At 60.2% G+C, this 20463-nt stretch overlaps 1 protein-coding gene across 7 annotated transcripts in view; it reads left to right on the top strand.

Annotated features, from left to right (window-relative positions):
* The window catches only part of ABR (ABR activator of RhoGEF and GTPase), a 172800-nt gene that overhangs the window by 133985 nt on the left and 18352 nt on the right, over positions 1-20463 (top strand). For 6 of the 7 annotated variants that reach the window (XM_028519029.2, XM_028519030.2, XM_028519033.2 and 3 more), the window contains 2 exons: positions 1314-1411; positions 1783-1914. In XM_028519029.2, the coding sequence (XP_028374830.2) occupies positions 1314-1411; positions 1783-1914 (230 nt within the window). Of the gene's footprint in view, positions 1-1313; positions 1412-1782; positions 1915-16537; positions 17031-20463 lie in introns of those variants that run through there. The other variant, XM_036033302.1, reaches the window with a different exon arrangement.

The following is a 20463-nucleotide window of genomic DNA, read 5'->3' as shown; positions in this document are numbered from 1 at the left end:
GGTCCGATCCGGCAGAGCCTGGCTGCTTTGGGCCTTCGGCGCCATTCACCTTTAACCTGCACCCACATCCCCATGCGCCCCATACGCAGCTGCATCTGCTCTGCGTCACACCCAGCTAGAGGCAACTGGGGGGCAGCTGCACCTCTGTTCTCTCGGAAAACAGCCCGGCTGGCCAACTCCAGGGCCTGAGCTGTATGTCCACCCTCTGACCTCTGCCCTTTGCCCCTTGATTCATGCTGCAGAGGGTTGGCTGTCATGCCCCAGATCCACCCCCCGCAACACACACATTACCCTGGAAAACCACCTTAGCAGTTCCTGCCGCGGGCAGACGGAGGCTGCCGGGGTCCCAGCTGCAGAGGGAACGTGTGGATTTGCAGAGGGCCTGGGGCGACCGCCCAGTGCTGGGGCCTGGTCGGCTGGGTCTCAGGGTAGACGGGAGAAAATGTTCAGCCTTAAAGGTCATGATTCAAAATGGACACACTGGGGAAAGCGCCCCCTACCCCCAGCCCCAGCTTTCCACTACTTGGTCACCTGAAGCACTTGGGGGTGGTAAGAGCTCCATTCATGCACTCCCACATGGGGCTGGCTGAGAAGGGAGGAGCTAGGAGCCCTGGGTTTCTGATCCTGTGTGACGTTAAGTCCCTTTGTCTGTGAGTCAGTTTTCTCATCTGGCAAATGGGAAGAAACTACCAGCTATCCAGCAGGGCTTACCTGCCATGTGCACGCCCAGCTTAGTATGAAGGGCACGGTGGCTGAGAACACCAGGCTTCTGCCCTTGTGGCGCTGATGTGGTGAAGGGGGAGGGGAGACGAGAGAAAAGACGACTTCAGCTAAAGTGAAGTGCTGTGAAGAAAGCAACACCGAACAGAGCTGTCGGGAAGGGGGTGGCACTTCTGGTTCAGTGGCTGGGGTCACGCTAGTGTTCTGCCCCCAGAGGCCAGATGCCGTCCTGAGACTCCCACCTCAGATGCCAGCGGTGCCCTATAAAGGGACCTGGGGGGATAGGCAGGGGTGTCTCCTTGGTCAGCATGGCCAGTGAAGACGTGGTGTGAGGCCTCAGTGGTGAGGAGGCACGTGATTGGGGTAAAGGGACAGCAAGGGTCCCGACGGAGAGCTGGGCACCTTCAGGGAGAGGGCCAGTGTGCCCAGAGGCTGGTGCAGGAGGCGGGCGGGCAGCACCAGCTGGGCGGAGTGCTGCAGGTGTGAAGGGCCAGACTCTGAGGGCAGCCCCCACAGGGGGTTGGGAGGGGCAGGTACATTAAGCCCCTTTTCCTTGGGCCTCACTCGGTGTATCTCTGCCCGTCCCCCCACAGACCTGTACTGTACTCTGGAGGTGGATTCCTTTGGCTACTTTGTCAGCAAAGCCAAAACCAGGGTCTTTCGGGACACGACGGAGCCCAAGTGGGATGAGGTGAGTGGAAGGGGCTGGTGTCCCCAAGGGACCCCGAGCTTGTCACCGACCGTCCCACCCCACTCCCTGTTCTCATCATGTCCTGCTGGCGGGGGTGGCCAGGCCAGCTCTGCCCCTCACCCCTGCTCCTTTGACTCCTGATCTTGTGTTAGTGTCCCAGCTCGGGTTTCAGCCCAGGCCCCAGACTCCCCTCATCAGTGCTCCCAGGTCCTGGAGGGCTCCAGGAGGGGAGCACGCTGCTGTATGCCTGAGGACGGGGTCCTGCGGGCCCTCCTCCCTGCTTCTCAGCCTTGCAAAGTGGGACCCCCACCTGCCGGGATCCACGTCTCCCAGCTCCAGGGGTTCAGGACCCTCCTTCCGTCTTTCCTCAGGAGTTTGAGATCGAGCTGGAGGGCTCTCAGTCCCTGAGGATCCTGTGCTACGAGAAGTGCTACGACAAGACCAAGGTCAACAAGGACAACAATGAGATTGTGGACAAGATCATGGGCAAAGGGCAGATCCAGGTGAGGGCCCAGATGCGGCCAGGGCACTGAGGCTGGGCTCGGGGAGCTGCCAGGCGGTGCTGCCACTTTGGAAGGCGTCTTTGTCACTTGCCTTGGAGGTCAGGGTGTTTGACCTTCGGGGACTCAGGCTCGAAGCTGGTTTGGGAAAAGCTCCCCCGCTTGGTGGTTCTCCCTGCTGGAGGTGACGTCCTGTCTAGCCTCAGACGGCCACGTCTGCCTGGGTCCTCGGGCTCCCGAAGCTGGCTCAGGTGGCTCGTCCACACTCCTGCAGGATGGACTGGGGGGGGCGTCAGCTCCCTTTGTCTGCTCTAGTCTGCAGGTGGCTTTTCCAGGAGCACCGCGCTGAGGGTTGAGGGCTGGGAGGTCGTCTCCGTGCACGCTGTGTGATGAGCAGTGTCTGTTGCAGGAGGTGGGAGTCCCCAGCCAGCCACTGGACGGGTTTAGGGTCTGCTGGCCTGCTGAGGGCTGGTCTCTGACTTGTCACTGGGGTCGCCGGGCCTTACTCCCCTGTCCCTGGCGTTCACGGGCTTACAAGTTGGTTCTGTGGGTATCAGCAGGAGCAGGTCCTGCGTCAGTTTCAGAGCGTACCTGCCTCAGCTGTGTTTTTTTGGTGCTCTGTTCATGTATGTGGGGAGAGGGTCCTTGTTTGCAGCCTGTGTCTCTGGAAATCCTTCCAGTTTGGCAGGTGGTGCTGTTCACTTACCTGGGAAAAGGGTGCAGGCGGGCTGGCATGAAGCCGTCCACACTCCCCTGCCACCTTGTGTGGCCTCACACTTTTGATACAAGGTAGCCAGGTTTGAGGGCGGATTCTGTGACCGTGACACTGAGGAAAACCGTAACCAGTGTGCCCTGGGCCTGAGCCGTGGGGGTGGGTGCTCTGGGCTTGTTAACGGTCACATCAGACGGGATCTGGGCAAAGCGAGCTGAAAGACTTTTTTTTTGCAGGAAGAATTTGTTCTCTGATGCTTTGCTGAGGCTTTAGAGTTTGGGATCTGGCTCCTGGCTGTGTGTTCTTGTAGCATTGCCCCTCGGGGACCTGCGTGGGCCGCCTGCTCCCCGAATCTGTCTCAGGCTCTAGTGTTTGAAGGGGGGTGGCTCTATTTGGTGGGGCCCTGGCCATCTGCCTCATGTCACCCCAAGTTCCTGAGCACATCTTTTCCTGACGCTGGGGGACCTATGCCCCAGTCTTCAGCACTGTCTCCAGGGAGATGGCGTTGCCAGGCAACCATAAGTCAGTCCTTCATTATTTTATTCATTATTTAGGAAATGGGGGCCAAAGAGCGAAAGCTCTCTAAATTCAGCCCTGGGAACCTACTTCCTGCAGGGGTAAGGAGAGGGGGTTCCATCTCCACACTTGTGGGCTGGCAGGAGCGACAGGCGGGGATGAGGGTCCGGCTGGCCCATCCGGCCCCAGGAGATACCCAGCCAAGACACGTGATCGGCTGCCCTGTGCCCCAGGCCATCGGTGGCTGTGGGAGAGAAGACTTAGAAAGAGTGTCCAGCACAGCCAGCTCAGCATGTCCCCTGGGCCCTGGCCCCTCCAGAACCCAGATTCCAGGGCTCGATGGCGTCGCCCCACCTGGACTTCAGCCCTGCTGTCTCCTCCTCCTCACTTCTGTCAGCAGCACCAGCCCCAGGGGAAATACCGTAAATCATTACATCTTGGAGACAGGAGCAGATGGAGGCGGTGGGGGAAGGGGAGGGAGCCAGGTTATGTTTGGCAAAGCAGAAAGCACAGTCTGGTAAGGAGAATGTTTCTGTGTTTAAGCTTCGAGGAATGTTAAATGCCTGCGAGCTGATATTAAAAGAAACACAAACCTTCCTGCTGCCAGCTGACCTGGGCCTGTGAGCAGCCAGTTCAGAGCCGGCGTCCCCTGGAGGGCTTTGAAGTCCCCCAGCGCTCCACCCCCCCGAGGTGCAGCCTTGGTGCAGCTTGGCCCCGGAGCCTTCTTCCCGGCCTTCCAATGAACTGGGGAGGGGTGCCCTCACCAGGGCTGTGCTGTGCCTTGTGAAGTCCCGATCACCCTGTGACTGTCCTCGGAGGCAGCGAGGATGACCAGGCTGCAGAGAGGGCCTGCACCCAGCTGTTCCCACATGACCAGGCCCCACAGAGCCCTGGGACAGTGTGTTCCCACAGCTCGCTGCCACCTCCCTTCCTGTCACGTGTCCAGGGAAGGGGATCTGGCCATTGGTTCTGCTCTCCTTCAGCAGGCACCACGGATGGCGCTGGCCTGGAGTAGGGCCGAGTCCTTGGGGGTGCTGGGGTGGCCTGAAGACAAGGCAGGGGAAGGCCCACCCTTGCCGCCCTCCTTCCCTGCCTGCTTCTAAGCCCCTCTGGCTCAGCCCTCCAGAGAACGTCGAGCAGCCTTACTTCCTAAGCTGCAGGCATTTGTCCCAATATGAGTCTCTCTCCCCAAGTTTCCTTGATAGGCAGTGTGGCCAGGGCGCCTGGAGCGGCGGGCTGGCGGTGGGGTGGGGCAGCACATAGTGACAGACGGAGGGCAGTGCCAGTTACCAACGTGTGTGTCCCACTGCTGTGCTCCTGGAGGCCCGTTCTCAGCGTTTTCTCTTGACCCTTGCAACAGGTCTGCAAGGAAAATGACAGCCGTATCCTCCCCGTTTTACAGATGAGGACACTAAGGCCCGGGTGTGTCTGCTGAGAGTGCACAGGAAAGGCCATGCTCTCTCCTTTGTGCCGTGCCCCTGTACCCAGGCCTTCCCCTGGGAACCTCCCAGCCTGGGTGAAGGCTCTGGCCTCACGAGCAGCCTGGCAGGGGAGCAGCCTGGCAGGGGAGTCGGGGTGATGTTCCCCCCGCAATGCCCTACGTTATGGCATAAGGTGAGCCTCGGGCTTCTTCTGCCTGGAGTCCTCTTACCTCCTCAGAGGGGCAAGGGACGTTTCTGTTCCGTGCACCTGGGGGAGGTGAGCCTGAGAAAGAGCCAGGGGGCGGGGCCTTCCTGTGGGTGCGCGGTATGCTCTCCCAGGCTGGCCGTTCCCAGCGGTGCAGGGGCGTGGCCTCAAGGAATCGGCTGCCAGATTGGAAGACAAGTACGTCAACATATTTCAAGCCACTAAAGAACATGGCAAGACGGCAGTAACGACAGTAACAATGGTGATCGCATACATCAGAGAGCTGACTGAGCCCACACTGGGCTGATGCTCACGGCGCCATCTCCGGGGCCCGTCAAAGGGCCCTGTGCAGTAGGAAAGTCATTGCAGTTTCAAAGATGAGAAAGCTGAGACTCGAAGGATTAAGTAACCTAAGGCCAGCAGCCACACGGGCAGGGCTGCCGGGGCTGGAGGCAGGCTGGGACCAGACCCAGGCCTGGCCTCTGCTGCTGCCCACCGTGGTCCCCCACGCCCGTGCATCATGAGAGGAAGCCTGTGCCGGAGGGATCCAGAGAAGGAAAGGCTCCTGGGCTGGAGTGAGGGAGGCTTCCAGGAGGAGGTGGAGCAAGAGGGATTTGAGAGCACTGGGTTTTTAAATTCCAAAAGCGGTGTTTACATTGGAGAGAAGATTGCAGTAATCGTAGATTGACCTGAAACATAACCAGCCATCCCTGCTCCCGCTCCTCTGAAACAGCCATTTTATTCTGTGCTTTTCCCCCTTCCTTGGGCATACAAAATTTTATATAGTTGTAATCACACGGTGTATTTTGTATTTTTCCTATTTTCATGTATCATCATAAACCCCCGTTTTTGGAGGGCTGTATGTAGTCTTTCTAATTACCTTCTGTGTTCCAATGTCAGAAGTACTTCATGTGCTTTATCAGAGTCATTTTCCCTAGTGGCCAGCACGGGAGTTGCTGTTTTGAAGCCCTTTGTTTCTCTGGCTGGGTGGCAGGCTCTGGCCCAGCAGAAGGGAGTGGGTGGGCGTCGGGGCACAGCGGGGCAGGAACGCACAGAGAGTGTCCCAGGGGATTCAGGGGCCTGCTTGCCCTGAGCAGGAGAGCTCGTGAGCAAGAAAGCAAGAGGGAGAGTGAAGGATGAAGAAGTAAAAGAAGAGGGTTTTAGGTGAGAAGGAATCCTAGGGGGTGTTTAATCTCATCTTGTTTTGGGGGGAGAAGAAAACAGACCAGAAAGGGGGGTGATATGGCCACAGTCACATGGCTCCTTAGCGATTGAGCACCAGCTCCCGCTCCAAGTTCAGGGGCTCGGTGCCAGGGGGGTCGTGCTTGGTCAGCTGCTGAGAGAATGAGTGCATGGAAACACTCCGGGGGGTTCGGGGAGGGGGGAAGACTTGGACGTCAGTCTGTGACCCTCAGGGGTTTGTCCTTCCTCACTGAGAATTTAGCGTTAGATCCCACCAGCTGCATGCATTTCTTCTCCTCCAGGCTCAGGAATCCTTCCTTTCCTCCCCAGACCTAAGGGGCTGCGCCTCACTTCTCTACCCAGGCCACACCCCTCATCCCCCAACTGCCCGCCTCCTCCTTGTTGCCCCACCCCTGCCTGGCCCAGGAACAGCTCGGGCAGGAGGCCCCCCTCCCTCCGCCTTGCCTCCCTGGCCCTGGGGAACTGCTGTGTATTTATCCCAGTCTATTTCCAACCGCGGCTGCTCCAGGCTCCAGATGTGCTGTTCCCAGCCGGGACCTACCCGCTGGCTGATTAGCATATTCCCAGGGTCTAGCCCTTGTTGGCTGAGGCCGGGCCAGAGGGGAGAGCTCTTCCTGAGGACCTCACCGCTCAGGTCCTGCCACCAAGACCTAAGAGCACCTAAGCCAGAAGAGTCTTTCCAGGTTCCTGCTCCGTCATTCCTAGCTCAGCCACAAGCCTGAGGTGCACCCCCTCAGCTCTATGCCCCGCCCCCAGGGTGGGAGCTACTTTCTCTTTCCTAGGAGCCTTCCAGGGGCAGCCCTCCCTGCCTGGGAGTACTCAAGACCCCGGGGTGGGAGGGGGCAGGGTTCCAGGCCTGCAAGGAAGTCCCAGCTGTCCCAGCTCTGGGATGGGAGCACCCCTTCACCCCCAGTTACCAAGTTCAGGCCGGATGGAGGCTTTCCCTTCTGAAGCTTGGAGCTTGTCTCTGAAGGAGAAAGGGGGGTAATTTCTTTGCCATTCTTGACCTGGCCACTTGAAAGCGTGGAGGGGTCAGAGCTATTAGAAGTGAAACCCTGGCTACTGGGAGTGTTCACGGGGCCCAGATAGGCAAATCTGAATGTCTAGACCCTCTCCCTTTGTTTTTCAGCTGTGGTGAGGCGTGCGTACCAGTAAGTTCACCATCTTAATAATGTTTAGGCATGCAGTCCAGCGGTGTTAGGCACATGCAGGCTGTCATGTGACCACCACCACCGTTCAGCTCCGGGACTTCCTCCCCTTCCCCAGCTGAAGTGCTGCCCCTGGAACGACTCCCCGCCCCTTGGGCCGCCCCCCCCCCCCCCCGCCCCCCCCCCCCCGTCTCTGTGGGCCGGACCACTCACTCTAGGGCCTCGAAGAGGTAGGGTCACACAGTGTCTGTGTATGACCGGCTGTTTCACTCCGCAGTGTCTTTAAGGTTCCTCCGTGTAGCATGCATCAGAAATTCCTTCCTTTTTAAGGCTGAAGAGCATTGTGTGTGTCTACCACGCTCCGTTTGTTTATTCATGTGTCATAGACATTGGAGGTGTTTCCACCTTAGACTTTCTTTGAGAGAAAGAGCCTGGTCTCTGAGAATAGAGATTTCGTGATCTTCTCTCCAGACCGTGGGGTGTCCTCCCTTCCCCCAACCCCCAGTTGCTCCCCTTGCTCCAGCTGGAACGAGAGAGCAGGGCCCCACGGCCCCAGAGCACACCGGTCACCGTTCACTTCTATTGTGGAAAAGAATCTGCTCCCTCCAGCCCCCCACATATCTGAGTCCTCGGCCCCCCTTTCCTTAGCTCCCCTGTCTACCCTCCCCTCAGTCCCTGTTTGGGTGTTGTGAGGGTGGAGTCTGGGTCCCCAGCACTGGGCTGAGAGGCCTCAGTTTCTGCCTCTGCTAAATGGGGCTAGTTGTGGCCGCTCTGCCTTCATCATCAGCTTGTTGTGAGGCTCAAAGGATGGAACGCACCTCAGAGAGCTGGTCAGAGGGGCGGCATGCCCAACCACGTGTCACTTGCTTACGCATCCCCTTCTGCTGTGGAGCCTGTGGTGGCAGGAAAACAGAAGACAGTTCTGGTCGTTTGGTCAGTGTTGACGTGGCTTTGAGGCCAGACAGGCCTGGAGCTGAGAGTCCAGCTTTCTCCATTCATTCACCAGGAGAATGGGATGGGTTACCTCTCCGAGCCTCAGTTTCCTCGCCTGTGAAATGGGCTGTAACAAGTGCCAAGTGTGAAAGCCCCTGCAGCCCGGGGCTTGGGGCCTGGCCCAGTCAGCGCGGCCTGATGACAACAGCCTTTCGACTGACCGTCTTCTGGTTTCCTGCAGGGGTTCTGGGGGTGGCTTGTCCAGCAGCCCCACCCCAAAGGCTGTTACCTGCAAGTGACCCCTGCGTTTGGGCCTGAGGCCGATTAGGTCACGTCTGTTTTTTTTTTAAGCAGATGGAATCAAACAGCTTTGTTGAACTGACGTCAGAGCAGGCAAGGAGGTCAAGGTTAGGCCCTCATTGCCTGCCTGTCAGGGTTTTCCTGCCTTGACCCCCGGGGCTGAGCAGCTCTGGGCTTGGCTCCTTCGAGCAGTGCTCAGCTTAGCACGTGCAGCCAGTCCAAGCACAGAGCCAGGGGCTGGAAACACAGGCCATTGTCAGCCGGGAGTGCTGCTGGCCTCAGTCACCCTGCAGAGTGAGGAAGCTCAGAGTGAGAGAGCGTCAGGAGCCCACTCCGGTGGCAGGAGATGGCTCCCCCACCCCAGGTCCCTCCCTCTGGCCCCTGAGGGGTCTGCTATCTCTGTTCAAGGGCCAAGCATCCCAGCTTTGCTGCTCCAGGAGCCGAAGCTCTGGAGCGTTGGCCTGCTTCACCCAAAGCCCCTTCCAGCTCTGGTCCAGCACTGGTACCAGAGGTGCTTGGTCCCTCCCTTGGTGGAACGACAGGCAGTAACGTGGGTCCTTGATGCCTTCTCCCATGTGCCCTTTAGGGCATATTGACCCCAGCTGTCCCTGGCCCCCAGGAGTGTCCTGGTTGTGACCAGCGTGCGGGGGGAGGAGGGGGCAGCAGCTGTGAGAAAGCATTGGCCCACGCGGCTGGCCAGAGAGCTCTTCCTGTGACCCCCAGCCTGGCACCTCATGGCCCCAGGCAGCTCCCTGCCCAGGACACCAAATCAGCCATGCTGGCCATGGCTTTCCAGCCTCTTCTTTGGAAGATGGGCCCCCTCCCTCCCCCTGACCTGGGCCAGGTGTGCACAGCCAGGGGGAGCGTCTGCCCCTGGAGTTCAGTTTTACGCTGCTGCTGCCCTCGGAGCATGCCGGCGTGGGCCATCCTCACCGCTGTGCAAGCCCAGGGGCCCGTGGGTAAGGGGAAGGGCCGTCACCAGGACCAGTCCCCTCCCTGTCTCAGGCACTACCTCCTCCCAGGGGCCCTGGTGACTGGAGCCATTGTCCTGCCCTGGCCCCACCCACCCCAGCTGTTTCAGACCATTTGTCCTCCTGCGCCCCACCTGCTGTCAGTCCTCAAGGCAGGTCTCCATGCTGCTTCCGTTATGCTTGCATACAGGCAACAGGATGGGGGAAGGCCAGGGGCAGGGCCCCTTGAGAGACTCCCCCTGCTGTCCAAACTTTCCTAAACTGGAGCATAACCTCTCCTCGTCCCACTCAGCCACCTCCTCTCCCAGGTGTTCCTGATTTAGGAAGCCTGGACTTTGCCCGTTGGGTTCCGGAGGCAGGAAGCGTTCAACATGAAGCAGATGGAGGCTCGAGGCCCCCTCTCTCCCTCCTGCCCCATCGGGAGTGCCACCTTGGCAGGCAGGCTTGTTGCTCGCCCCCTGCCCACCTCTGAGGGTGGGTGACAGGCAGAGAAGCTGCTCCAGGACCTTGGGAAACGGTTCCTTCAGCCCTGAGAATGCTCGGCCTCTCGGCAAACCACCAGAGGGGTGTGTCCTCTCAACCCTGGGACTGGGGGACCCTCCACTCAGGCAGGCAACCCAGCTTTGGCCCCAGCTCCACCACTCACAGCAGGGTGATCCGAGGTGTCCTTTCCAAGTGCCTGTGTATTGTATGAGTCCACACAGGGGACAGCACCACAGGGGACAGCACCTGGCACACAGCACGCGCTCAGTATGGCTAACCTCCTTGAAGCGGGAGGCTGCAGCGTCATCCTCCTGGAAAGCAGGAAAAAAACTGGTCCCTGAGGATGTCCCACTTATGACTTTTTTTTTCTTCTCCGAAACCTTTGAGTAAGGGACTCAGCAGAGGAATTACCAGGGACCCCCCTGACTGAGGGCTGAGGCTGAATGTGGATTCCAGGCCCAGGGGTGGGGGGCGCTTTAGCTGGGGCCTGCCAACACCTCTCTGTGGGGGCCGGACCTCGGGGCCTGCCGGGGCCCCTCACTGGTGGTCCAGCCTTTGCTGTAGCACCGACAGGTGTGGACAGTGGCGGCACTTGGCGAGGGTCTGAGCCCCAGGTGCAGACTTCTCCCCAGGGGCTGCGACGGGTACAGCCTGACCGTTACCTTGGGGGTTTAAGAGCTGAGCTGCTCTGGCTTTGAGGCCAAGGTGACTCAGGAGACGCCTGCCTGACTGAGCAGATGACACGAGTGTCCTCCCATTGTAAGGCCACCGAGGGGAACTCACACCAGTGAGGCCGAGGCCCGGAGTTTTCCCAAAGCAGAGAGAGAAGTAGAGGTCTGGAGGGTTCCTTCAGAAAGCCCCCGAGCTTCCCTGGCCTCCACGCCCGCTCCACCCTGAGGCGGAGCCAGCCCCAGTGGCCGTGGTCGAGGGAAACGGGCGGTCCTCCTGAGGGCTGTCCCTCGGGACTGCGTACAGCCCATCCCCTCGAAAGGAGGGTCGGGGCTCAGGTTCTGCCTGCGGAGCTCGGGCTTCGCTGGGAGGGGCCCGAAGCACGCGAAGGCCGGGGCTGGTGGACGGAGGTGGTGTGAGCAGATAGGTTCCTTGTCCCTCCTTCAGCCGGGGACCTCGAGCTCTGGTTTTATCTGATTGGGAGGCAGGGAGACTTCGGCATCAGATTTCATTCGGAAAGAAAGGTGGGGCGTGTTCTTTTTGATTTTAAAAAAAATGATGACTCTTCATCTGGTCCAAGCTCCTGTTTTGACAGGTGTGGAAGCTGAGCCCAGAGAGAGAAAGTGGCTGCCACGTCCCCAGTGACCAGGCAGGACTTGGGGCCCGGCTCTCTGGTGGCCAGGAGCTTTCTGCTCTTCCCCTGAAGCTCACAGTTGGGTGGGGAAGTGGCCTAATAACAGAGAAGACAGCACGGAGGCTCAGGCTCAGTGGACCGAGACCCTTCAAGCCCTCCTGCCCACGGCTTTGTCTTAGGGCCTGGCCTGTGCTTCAGCGCCCCTTGCACTCTGGCCGCTGGCTGTGCTGGGAGGCCCCGGCCTCCCTGCAGGGAGGGGCAGGCCAGCAGCTGGGACGGCCTGGGCATTGGTCTGGCCTTAGCTGTGTCCGTGAGTCGTGTTGGGAAGGGATGGATGGACACACAGTGGGTGGGCTGTGCACACTCTGTTCCTGGGGGGTTTGTTTTAGATTAGCAAGCTGTTCCCGAAGGCTCAGGTGGGTTTTCCGTCCTTTTCCTTGACCAGTGCACCGTGCGAGTTGCTGGGGCTGCCAGGGACGTGCCTCAAGACAGCTCCTCTGCAGCGTGTGGGCTCTGGGGCAGTCGCGGCCTCTGCGGCCCGTCTAGAGCCTCCCTGCACCCGCGAGATGCCCGTGGGGTCGGGGCACACAGAGTGGAGGGGGAGCCTGTGTGGGGAGCAGCTGTGCTCTGCCCGGAGCCGTGAGTCGGCGCAAGCCTGTGGGGAGGGAGGGTCGCAGCACGCCTTGGCAGGCTAGTGTGGGGCTGGGGAGCAACCAGCTTCTCATTTCCGCTGCCCCTGTCCTAACTCCATGCACACCTTAAATCTTGGGTCCACCTCAGAGCCTGCTCCCCACCCCCACCCTGGGCATCCGTGTAAGGCCACCAGTAAGTAGCCACTTATCTACAGAGTTGAGATTCCAGAGCTTAGAGAACCACATCCCCACACACAGCTGTGTAGTGGCAGGGCCCAGTCTCTGGGGGTTCCGGCCTGGGTTGCCAAGGAGACCCCCGTCCCTGACAGTCACCCCCTTAGAGCGGCGGGTCAATGGGGCAGCAGCCAGGGCTCCGTTTGGCTGAGTTAGGCTGTAGCCTGTTCAAGGGGCTCCCCGCCTGGTGGTAGTGGGGGGTCTATTGAGCGAAGGATGGAGGAGTGAACAGGTGAGTGAAAACGTCATTCCGAGGCTCAGCTCTGCCGTGGGTTGCTCAGTGACGCTGAGCAAAGGGTCCTGTCCCTGGGACTCATGCAGGCCGTGAACCCTGCAGATTCCTGGGAGGTTGGACGGGGAGAAAAACATAAAGGGGTCTTATTTCACTTTCTCCAGCAGGGGGCTCTGCCCGTCCCCACGCAGGTCTGGATGAGCTTCGGCACAGGGCAGGGCATGGATGAGTGTCGGGGGCGCGGGGGTTACAGAGCCAAGCATCTGAGAGGGGCTCCCCCACGCCCGCCCCCCCACCAGCTCGCACACCCTGTTCCGCTTTGCCCCCGCAGCCTGCTCCCTCGGGGCCTGCTCCGTGCTGGTCCCAGGGAAGGGGGAGGAACGTGTCTGGTGGGCCCGACCACGGCCCTCCCAGGCCTCACCCTCAGCACCCCAGCCTCGGCGCCCAGCTCCAGCACCCGGCCTCTCGGGGTGGCCCGTCGGGCTCTCCCTTCCCCCCTCACTCCAGACTGTCCTCACTGGGCAGCCTGTGGCCTTGGCCTAGCTGGTCGCTCAGAAACCCCTTTTCTTGCCTCAGTGTCCTTTGATTGAGGACAGGGACAGAGAACTGGGGTTCTGGCCTGGGCTGAGGGAAGATGAAAGTCGTTCCACTGGGAGAAAGGAGGTCATGCCGGGGAGGTGGCAGCAGCGTCCTGAAGTTCTGAGAAAGAGCCTTTTTTCTGTGATCACACCCTGGAGGATCTGCTGGCAGCCGTCCCCTCCCCCAGCTGCCACCAAGGCAGCACCGGTGGCAACCCCTGCCTCTCCCGCCCACACATCTCGGGCTGCATCTATTCCTTACTGACCTTCTCCACTTCCGTTGTGCCGCTGCTCATCTCTGTGGCCTGATTTGCCCTCAGTCAGAGGTGTGCGGGGTGGCTGGTCCTGGGTGTAGCCCAGGGTCCTGCCCTGCATCTCCTTAGGGTCGGCCCCTCTCCTGGCCCTGGCAGAGAGCCTGGGGAGGGGATGAGAGACGCCTGGACAGTCTACGCGAATGTTTTTAATTCCAAAGACTGTGACATCTGTTCGTGTGAGCCTTACCACCCAGGCTCTGTTTACCCCGGTGGGGGCCCTCACATGTCCTCAGAGGCGGATCCGGCCAGGTGTGGCTGGATGGAAGGGGCGGACAGAGGGGGGGGGTGTGATCACTTCCTGGGTGGCCGGGACAGCCTGAGTCTAGTCCATTCAGCAAAGATGAGGACGGGTCCATGGTCAGGTGGAGGGACCAGAACTCAGACGGCTGCTTTTGAGGAGTTTGCTGGGAATGTTTGTCTTGCACCCACTGCCCTGTGGCCTCTGCTCCCAGACCAGGGGCTCCAGGAAGGACTGAGTCGGGCTTGGGGAAGAGAAGGCAGATCTGTGCCACCCCCCAGGAGAGCCCCCGGGGGAGGAAGGGAAAGATGAGCAGCTCCAGGGAACAGCCTCCTAACAGCTACCCATCTGCTAAGGCGCTTATGTCACCATGGAGACTAGCTGGCCGTCTTTCATCCAATCAGAACTGGCTTTACCCAGACAAGTGTTGAGCCTGGGGTTCCTAAGACAGACAAGCCTAGAGCTTTGGGAACAGGATCTATTCTGTCCCCCTTCTCCCACACACCTGCAGATGAGGGGCACAGCATTCCCCCAAACTGCATCCTGGGAAATGTGACCCAGATAGAGAGAAGAGGCCTTAGAAAGCCGGCAAGGGGCCGGTTTTGAAGTGAACCAGTCGGTGGTGCCAGGCGCTGCCCCTGTGTCTGCAGCAGGTGAGCGCGGTCAGCAATTATAATGGCACCGCACCAGCCGGTTACACAACCGGCAGTCGCGCGTTGGCCGAGGGGTGCAGAGTGAGGCTGGGGTGGATGGCCTTCTTCCACCGCAGTCTGGACCACACCAACCTCCCCCCCTTCAGGAAGCCTTCCCGGATTCCCTCAGGCTAGAAATTTCTGCCTCTCTAGACTTTCATGGCACTTTATTCGTGCTGTTCTTGCAACATAAGGCTAGGTTTCTTTTACATGTATTTTTATTTGTCTGTTTTTAGAGAAAGGGAAAGGGAGGTAGAGAGGGAGAGAAACACCAGTGTGAGAGAAACCTCTCCTGTGCACCCCGACTGGGGATGAGCCCTGATGGGGAATCAACCTGGCGACCTTTCGTTCTTCAGGATGACGCCCAACCATCTGAGCCACACTACACTGGTCAGGGCAGACCTGGATTTCTCGAGGGCAAAGAGGGTGCTTTGTCCATCTGAGTGTAATGCAGGGCAGGTGCACAGGTAAAATGTGCCAAATGCCTGGATGCCTTTCTGCCTCCTGCTGCCCGGCCACTTACGGGGCTGGAGAAAGACTGTCTTCAGAGGTGGCCCCCACGTGGCCTGGGAGAGGCAGGCAAGGGATGGGTCAGGAAGAATGGCCTAGGCCTCAGCTGGGCAGGGCACACGGGTGTGTCGCTGCCTCTGTGGGTCTCTTCCTTCCGCTCGCCCTTGAGGTGCTGCAAATGCTGTGTGGCTCATCCTCGTTTAGCCGCAATGGCTTTGGGCAACCACAGCTCAGGTATGAGAAGGCTCTGTACAGCCTTGGCCGCCCAGGCCTGTCTACACTGTGCAGAAGGCGGTGTGGACTGTGGAACCCTGCAGGAGATGGCCTGGCCTGGGTGCCCTGCAGGGACACCCAGAGCCCAGCAGGGCCCCGGGACCCCACCCCCACCCGCCGGGCAGAGGCAGTGCGGGACCAGATGCTGCCACACTGGATGCCATGGCGGTGCGGGCAGAAGCTCGGCCATCCGCCTGACCTCCACTCACAGCCTGGCCTGGCCTTGGGCACATTGCTCAACCTCTCAGGGTCCTTCTTTTCCTCAGGTGGAAGACGGGAATGCCAGCACTTACTTATTAATAAGTGGGGGTGCACCAAGTGAGTTAACTCACGTGTAGGTTCAGCATGGTGACCGCCGCACAGTAAACTCTCAGGAAAGGGCGGCTCTTGCTACGACCAGGTGTCGGCTATTTGCAGGGAGGATGCCCCTGTCTCGAAAAGCACAAGGGCTCTGATGGTAAACCCCAAGCCCTGTGTGCTGGTTGAGACCCAGCAGGGGCATTCCAGAGGCCAAGGGCTGGTTCTGTGCTCCGACCCTCCTGCCCTGGGGTCAGCCAAGAGATGTCCTGATTCAGCTCTCTTTCCTGAATCCAAACAACCAGCCCCACTTCAGTGAGGCCCCATGGTTGTGAGCGCCCAGTGCTTTGGAGACAACCTGGCACACCCAGCTGCAGCTGCGTGACCTCAGGGGAGACCCTTACTTCTCTGAGACCCAGTCTCACCAATTTGAAAACCAGTAACACCACCATCACAAAGGTTGTGAGACTTGAATGCAGTCGGGCACTTCAAAGCCATTTGCGTGGGGACCCAGCTCGCGGCTGGCACTGTGAAAACACCGTTTCCTTCCTGCTCCGTGCCTCGCTCTGCACGGAGTCACGCCCTGGATGCCTCTGGGTTTGTGTGCCCTGGCCATTTGGGGTTCAGGCCTCTCTCTTTTCTCTCAAAAACTTGTACTGGAAGTGTTTCCAGTGCTCCGGTTTGTATTGTTACCTTGCAAAACAATTGACTTCTCACTCTGGTTAAAACATTCACCAACTTGATGGTCAAAACCAAGTTGGTGCATCTCTGGCTCCCCAGGCACCCAGCTTGGACTGAGCGCTGGGCGGCCCCTTGGCCAGCGGGCATCCTCTGCCCCTGTCAGCACAGGCCTGTCTCAGCTTTTCTGGTGAGGTGTGCAGGGCCACAGCTAACAGTGGCCATGTGAGGGGCACCTCTTCCTGCTGGGCACTGTGACCAGTGTCACCCTTGGCTTTTTGCTCCTGTCCCAGGAGAGGGCCCATAGTGGCTGATTCCTTCTGGGGCCTCTAAAGCCAAGGGGGCTGCCCCACTGGGCACCTTCTGTATTCTTTACATTCTGTACAAGAGGTTTGGCAGTTGGTCCATGCTTGTCTGGCCCGCCTTGGAGTTGGCGTTGAGGGAGCTGCCTAGGGCAGAGCTGGGGGTTGGGACGCAGAGCTCCAGGGCGGTGCAGACCCTGTTCCAGGGTGAGAGCAGCCCTTGGTGGCCAAACGCGGCTCCTGCCCCGGGGTGCGGCCTGGTGGTGAAGGGGTTAACCTGGGACTTAGAGGGGAAGGGACTGGATTGTGTTTAGCTGCTTGTCAAACTTTATTTAGTAGGGGCGGGGGGGGGGGGGGGGGGGGGGGGGGGGGGGCAGGGGGCAGGGTCCGTGAGGAGGAGCCCCAGCCTGCCAGGAGTTAAAACCCGGAGGCTGGGTTTTTTGGAGGGGGCAGCCTCCGTGCCTCTGAGTCACTTCCTTCGGTGGAGGCGGGACCTCCCCGAGCTGAGCTGCTCCGTCCAGCCGTCTGTGGTGCACGCACACACTCAGGCGCCGCTCAGGGACCAGCAGGCAAGGAAAGGGCCCCAGCCGCGGACTCCACCACGACCATCTCCCGGGAGGAGGGACGAAAGGGGAGGAGAAAGCAGAGCCTCACTCACACCATGCGCTTCCCGGCCCAACTCCAGTAGCTGCCGCCGGCGGGGGCTGAGCGCACCCTACGCTCCCTCTCTCCGTGGCAGAGCTCCGGCGCCTGTGCTGCTCCCGCGCCCCGGAGCCGCCGGCATGACCGACGTCCTGCCTCAGCCTGACTGTAGCCTGAAGGCGGTGTGTGAGCCCCTGGAGCGCTGCTGCCTGGACCAGCTGGAGGAGCCGGGGAGCAAGAGGCCCCCCAACACGGGCGCCCGGCTCTGGGGCCGGGTGCGCAGCAAGCTGCTCCGCCAAAAGGTGCTGGTGGGGGGCCCGAGGGAGCCGGAGGGGGTGCACTAGGGGGGCTGGGGGCAGCCGGGCCGTTGTGTTGTGCCCCCTCCTCGTGGAGCTCCATCCTGGCTCCTGCCTGACTGTGGAGCCCTGGGACGGAGCTGGGGTCTGCGTTTAGGTCTGCTCCAGTGGCCTTAATTGGATGATTAATGCTGGTTGCTGCCCCCACCGCTGACCCTGGCTGCTTTCTCTGCATCTGTCCCTGTCTCAGGAAGAGGGGGTCTGTCTCCTGTGGGACGGCATCGCCTGGCTTGAGTCCGGCTAGGGGCAGGAATAGGAACAGACTAGGCAAGGGGCTCCAGGGTATCAGCGGCTCCCCAGTGTTCAGCCAAGACCTTACTGTCCTGTACCCAGTGGACATTACTGGCCACCCCTTTGCTGAGGGTCACTGACAGTGGTACCTCCACACCATCAGCCATGCGAGGTCTTTTTGTATGGGACAGGGCCTCACCCGCAACCAGAGAGGATGGGGGAGTGTGGCGGGGATGCAGAGGTGTGTGGAGTCGGGGGTCTGTTGGCTGCCTCTTCAGGGACCCCAGCTGACAGCTGGCCCACTGCCAGCTAGGCACCGGTCAACTCAGTCAGTGGGCCAGGAGTTTCCTGACCCAGCGGGCAGTGCAGACCAAGCTGTGGCAGGGAACACTGCCCATCCCGCCTGCTGCCCCAGACCTGGGTGGGGATTACAGTCTGAGATAGAAGCTGACTGTCCTGCAGCTGGGCAGGCGGCCCCGGGGCTGGCTCTGGGCCCTGGCATCAGACGTCCGAGGAAGAGCCAGGCCCAGGGCCTAGCACGCAGTGAGTTCTTGGTAACTGCAGACCAAACGGGCTGCCCGAGCCAGGTGCCACAGGCTGCCTGAGCTGGCAGCCAGAGCCGTGCCCTTCAAGGTATTGATAAGGGAGGCTTGCGCTGGTCTGTGTGGCTAATGGGGACTTGCAAGCCCTCCTGTGGCTCAGAAGGGGACCCTTTGTGCAAGTCCTCGCTGCCAGCCAGCGGAGAGGCTCCCGGCACCTCCCAGAGGAAGTGATCTTGGGCCCTTGGCTCCTGGTCTAGTTGCATCCCCTGCCAGTAAGGCTTCCTTGACCTGCTAGAGGTGACATCAGTCCTGGAAAGTGCTGGGCAGGGCAGCAACTTGAGCTGTCCTGCACTGGCCGCTATGTCACCTTCAGCCTCTCTGGGGACCAAGCCAGCAGAACCCTGCTGGCCTCAGCTGCTACCAGAGCCCCCGTGTGCTGAGGCAGCTGTCTGTGCCCAGCAGCATGGAGCCATCCCCCCGCACCCCCTCTCCCCTCTCCCTGCTGAGGCCGGCAGACACCGGCCCAAAGCCTCTCGCCCAACCCCACTTGTGGAGGCTGGCGAGAACTGGACCCAGCAGGTTTCTGGCCTGCTGCCAGCTAAACAGAGCCCTTCTGATTCACCTGCACCTTTGGGGAGGTGCCTGGCAAGTGGGGGGCAACTTATAAACCCTAAAATCCCAGACTTCCCTAGACTTTTTATTCTTTCCCTGTGTATCTCTGACTGCAGAGCCAAGAAGCTGCTTCAGGAATTCTTCAGCGGGCCTCGCCCCTGGGGGCGTCAGGTGGCCCCGTGTCCCATGGTGCTCTCTGGGCAGGAGCAGCGGCCAGCCAGGCGCCGGGCGGAGGGACTGATGGGCGTCAGTGCCGCTACAGGGGGCTCCGGCCCTGGGATGCTCTGTGTGGTGGGTGATCAGTCTCCCAGCCCCTGCTGTGTGACAAAGTAGGTCAGTGTCACGGACATAGGGTCTGCGCCACGGGTGACAGAGGGGCATTCATTCGCCCTGCTGTGCCCGCCTCGCTGCACCCACAGGTGGGTGAGCAGGCCTTCCTGTGGAGCCAGGCCCACCGCCCACCTCCTTCCTTCTCGCAGCCACATTAGTTTTTTGTAGAGCAACAGGTTCCCCGTCACCACCACCAGAAAGGGGGCCTAGGTCAGGTGGCAGCTCACGTGGGTGGGGAAGGGCTCCAGGTACTGCCCAGCCTGGCAGGAGGGATCGCCTCATTACCCTTGCCCTAAGGATTTGATGCTGCGGATGCCTGAGACACCATGGCCCTCCTGCTCTCGTGTAACTGAAGATTCATTCATTAGGGGCTGGACCAGGGTACTTGTGTGACTCGTCTGGGGACGCTGCTGGGGCAGAAGAATCGGTTCAGATGGGAACGTCCCAGGATTGACCTGTAGGGCCTCTGGCCCAAGGAGGCTGCAGTTGCTGGAGGAGGGGAGGCAGGGGCCACTCATGGACTCTCCTTTGGGTGCCAGGAGGCTATGGTTGGGGGGTGGTTCTTATCCCCGGAGAGAGTTCTGGGGCTGAAGCCTCGTTCTGGCCTCTGACTTGGCAGTTGGTTTGTTGTGCAAGCACTTAGCAGAAGAGACACGTGGCATCTGGGTTTGCGGGTTCTGCCAGTCCTCTTGGTGTTTTAACCTCACATTTCTACTTTCCTCGTTCTTTTATTTTTATTTTCATTTTTATTTGCTCCAAATCACACTCAAGGAGACCAGGCCCAGCTCTTGTCCTAGGTCCTTAGGTTGCACTTCGGGCAGAGAGAGGCTGAGACATCCCACCCCCCACCCCCTGAAGTGTCCACAGGTTTTAGTGGGGTCTCTCATGGGAGCCATAGAGGGCTAGAAGGGCCCAGTGAGTCTGGGCCAGAAATACTTGTCTGGGGGCTGTGTGTGTTGGGGGGGCACTCTAGGCCCCACTGCTGCCTTGCAGCCAAGCCGTGCCCACTGAGGCCAGGCCAGATACTGGCCGATGGTGGGGAGGCAGGCAGAACCGGCAGGGTCCAGGGGAGTGGGGGGAATTGAGGTTGGTTCCTGAGGACCTTGTTTCTGCTCTGAGGGGTTCCCATGAGGGTCTGAGACTTCCCTGCCTCCAAGCTTCTGACCAGAAGCTGGAGGCCGGCAGGGCAAACTGAGGGGTTTGCTGCTGAACCCTAGTGAGTTCGCCGCTCCGTGATGGGGTTGCTGCCCCGGCTGCTAGGGAGGGTCAGAGGCGTTACCTGAGGAAGGACAGGGCAAGGGGCCGCCTTTGGGCCACTTGTCCAGGGAGCCTTAGGATTCAGGAAGGGCCCCTTTCCTTACCTTCTTGATTGCCGCCACAGGACGGCTCCTGGACCCCCAGAGTCTGTCACTGAAACAGACGGTGCTTCCCAACGGTAGCACCAGTTCTGCAAACCGCATGCACACCCCCAGGGCACACTCAGCCAGTCGCGGGCTCTGGAGGGTGCGAGGTGCTGGGGCATGAGACGGAGATAATGTCTTGAGCTCGTTTACTTTACTTCACAGTCCGGTTCTGGGCATCAAGGAAGATCTTGAAACCTTATGCAGCAGGCATCTGTCTTGCCCTGGCTGCCCGCTGCTCGGCCCTGACCCCTTCCCCGGGCC

The sequence above is a fragment of the Phyllostomus discolor genome, chromosome 8, assembly GCF_004126475.2.
Source record: "Phyllostomus discolor isolate MPI-MPIP mPhyDis1 chromosome 8, mPhyDis1.pri.v3, whole genome shotgun sequence".
Classification (NCBI taxonomy): domain Eukaryota; kingdom Metazoa; phylum Chordata; class Mammalia; order Chiroptera; family Phyllostomidae; genus Phyllostomus; species Phyllostomus discolor.
The sequence above is the reverse complement of the archived record's forward strand: the minus strand, read 5'-3'. Positions and strand labels throughout refer to the sequence as shown.